The sequence below is a fragment of the Cornus florida genome, unplaced genomic scaffold, assembly GCF_030987335.1.
Source record: "Cornus florida cultivar Cherokee Brave unplaced genomic scaffold, ASM3098733v1 CherokeeBrave_3.0.0_Hap2_Chr02, whole genome shotgun sequence".
Classification (NCBI taxonomy): Eukaryota; Viridiplantae; Streptophyta; class Magnoliopsida; order Cornales; family Cornaceae; genus Cornus; species Cornus florida.
In genome coordinates, this window is record NW_026775572.1 from 10,757,054 (window position 1) to 10,760,558 (window position 3,505).

A 3,505-nucleotide genomic window follows, 5' to 3' on the forward strand; every position below is an offset into this window, starting at 1 on the left:
CTTAACAATAACACCCCCCGCGAGAGAGAGAGAGAGAGAGAGCTACAAAACTTTCCAGTAACTATTCAAGCCATTCCCATTAAGTGGCATCCATACATACCCAAATAGAAAATTGTAATTCACAAAGAATTTTAGCCAATGATATTCAGCATCTAAGTAGGAGATGTACCATTTCCAGGGGGACCTCCACTGACTGAAGCTGCAGTTTAGGGTATTTTGGTAATCTTGTATGCAAGGGTAAAAAGGTAAATTGACAAACTGGTATACTCACCAATTAGGGTTCATGCATTGCACATCTAGGGTTAGTTTGTACTTTTTCCATCTTCGACCTGGGGAGGTAAGTAACACTGACAAACTTTTGAACAAGTTCTAAACTAAGCAAGAACTTAAAACGAAAGTACAAACTCAAGTTTTGATCTACAAAATTTGCCAACTTAAGTCCTATTGACCTAAAAAGGAGAAATAAGAAAACAAAGAAACAACAACTAGGGAATAATGTTTTGACAGTGAACCTATTTAACAGAAAAATGGTTGTAAATATGCTAACCAAAATATTCTTTTCCTTGAAAACCTGTAAAAAACTAAATTGTTTTTCATTTTTTGCCAGTCTTTCAATAAACCGTCTCAATTGCTTCGAGTTTAACATTTTAAGAATTGCATGTGCATTCCACAAGAAAAAAAAAATACAGAGAATTGATTTTAAATGCTGGGCATAAGACTAAAAAAGGAAAATAAAATACACAAATGGCCTCAACGGACGATTCTCAGTTTCACAAGGAGAAAAGAAAAAAATATATACTGACCGGAGAAAGACAAACAAATGATGAACAAATGAGGAGACAATGTTTATACTTCAAATAGCAGATTTTTGTAGCAAAGAGTCCAATCTGAATCCCCTGATGCAACAAGGCCAACTCCATCAGTGCAGATACTCTCTGCACATGAATTGGGTATCTGAAGAGAATTATTTTCTTTTCCTGAACCATCAATTCTCCGATCATGGCCGATAAATACAGGGGACCCAAAACCATTGTTGAAAATCTGACCACTTTCTAGATCAAAATTGAGCTCATGACTCGGATGGGATTTCAACTGGTTGTTTCTGCATTGATTAGCATCGTTCTCATCATGGCCGACAACTTCAGGGGATCTGAAACCATTGTTGAAAACCTGACCACTTCCTAGATCAAAATTGAGCTCATGACTCGGATGGGATTTCAACTGGTTGTTTCTGCATTGATTGGCATCATTCTCATCATCGGACAGACATTTGCAGAAATCCAACGCATCCATCTCATAAAGCCGACTCATTAGTCCGTCCCTCCATGATATTCTTATATGAGATTGGGACACATTATCTAAAGTAGAATCAGGAATGCAAGAAGCAGAATTATCCCAAGTCTCCTGAAAATGAGAGAAGTCAATGGAACTGGAAGGTGAAGTTAAGCCAGTGAACGGGAAAATCGGACCAGGTAAATCCCACAACAATGTCTGGCTCTTGGGAGATAAACTTACCCTCCCAAGACATTCCTCCGCTACATCAACTTCAGAATCAAAATATTGTTTTTCATCATCATCTGCATTTAACCAAGAGAGGCCAACATGCTTATCTGAGCTCGAATCTGATTGTGGGGTTTGGATAACATTCCCACTACTCAAAAGCTCAGTGGACAATAGGGAACTTGCTCCTGCAGAATCATACCGGCATTTTCTATCGTCTTGTGAGATAACAGCCTCACAACTGGGTGTGACAGGGGTAGAAGGTGATGATAAACAACTATACAACTGAAGAGACGAAGGCCCCAAAAATCCTTGAAATTCAGGGAGTCCACTTGGAGAAAACAAAGTAATCCTACTTCTCCTCCTACTATATTTACTAGCATTCTTTTTAGTAATAATACCACTACAGTTAGCATTGTCACATACATATGAAGGAAACACATTCGCAGCAGAAGGTGAAGAAGACAAATGTTGTGTGGTAGATGCAGAGCCCAATAATTTTCGAATTTGACATGACCCTTTTGAGGTATCACTCTTCTGGTGTTTGTCTTCCTCATCACAGGGAGATTCAAGCCAATGCATTAAAGCTTCAGCAGGTAGAGGAACCAAAGACAATCTAGATTTGTTTTCAACAGCATTTTCAGCATCAAAATCATTAACATTTTCAGTATCAAAATCATCAGATGTACCGCACCTTAAGTGATTGTCTCCTACAGTGAGAATTCCTCTAGGCCTGCATTTCCTCTTGTCAGTGACCCCAGAAAGATGATGTCCAGCACCATAGCAAGCAGGTGTAGTTGTTGTTGCTGATTCTGAAACCAGCATAGATGACAGTTGGCATTGAATCTCTGGAGACACTGAAGCTTGAACAGGAGGTGTAGTAGTTTTAGTAGCATTAGTTGTGGTAGAGTCCTCTTCCACAACCTTATCAAATGCAGAATTTAAAGCAGACCCACATGCTAATTTACCAACTGGAGTACAGTTTTCCACAACGGCAGTTTTCAAATAATCAGGAAGCTTGAAAAGCTCCGTGGGCTCACTTGCATCATCTATCACCACATTTTGCTGCTGATTCGGAGTGAACCCTAGGGAAAACCCAGATGCCGAATTAATTGGAGGATTGGCTGATGAGGGGTTTGGCTTGTGGGAAGTTGTAGAAGTGGATTTCTTCCCATATTGCCAGTGGTAAAGACAAGGAGGGTTTTTTTTTAATCTTTGTGATGTGGGTTTGGGTAGATTTTCTTTCGAGGGTTTAGATCTGGAGGAGGATGGGTTGGTAGAGCCGACATATGGGGCTGATTTGGGGGATTTGGTGAGAGATTTAGGCCACTGAAGAGGGGTTTTTGAAGAAGAAGAAGAATTTGAGAGGAAGAAGCGTAGACAACCTCTGGGGACTTCAATAGAAGTGGAAGAGTTTGTTCTGGTAATGCCGTTGAGGTCCTGCAACGAGCTCCTTGGGCTCTGCTTTTTCTTGCTTGGCTCGGTGATATTCAAATCGGCCTGAGCCTGAGCCTGAGCCTGAGCCTGAGCCTGAGCCTGAGCTGGAGAAGACTTGTCCATGTTCTTCTCCTTCTTCTTCATATTCGATGATGATGACAATGTCTGAAGATAAATACGGCAGTTGGGGTGAGATGAACTCAGTACCAATCTATCTACAACTGGAGGAAGTGGGAAAATGAAAATACAAAAAACTCTATTACCACACCACATATAAAAACACTACAAAACTGGGTCGGACCCATTATCCGTCCGCGTGGCCAAGCTTGGCCCAATTACTGCCACAGACCCAGAAAACAAAAACAGGTCAGCCCACTCTCATTCTATTAAGTAATAATAACTATATAATAAATAAATAAATAATAAAACCCTAATATAAGCAAGGACGACTGCACAATCGACTTGGGTAGATGTTAGGGAGAAATTATTACGTGATTCCAGGATTATTGGTCCTGAACTCATCAGAATTTGATATCCAAGCAAACGTATATACGATTTATTCAATTTT

General features: G+C 40.1%; 1 protein-coding gene across 1 annotated transcript; it reads right to left on the reverse strand.

The window, feature by feature from the left end:
• Nucleotides 1-609: 609 nt before the first annotated feature.
• Nucleotides 610-3,156, reverse strand: LOC132293552 (uncharacterized). Its single transcript, XM_059791087.1, has one exon. It carries the CDS (start codon nucleotides 3,079-3,081, stop codon nucleotides 847-849), a length of 2,235 nt encoding a protein of 744 aa, XP_059647070.1. The 5' UTR covers nucleotides 3,082-3,156; the 3' UTR covers nucleotides 610-846.
• Nucleotides 3,157-3,505: the final 349 nt, after the last annotated feature.

Coding starts and splice junctions, on each gene's coding strand:
- LOC132293552 (XM_059791087.1), bottom strand. CDS start 3,081: ATGAAGAAGAAGGAGAAGAACATGGACAAGTCTTCTCCAGCTCAGGCT.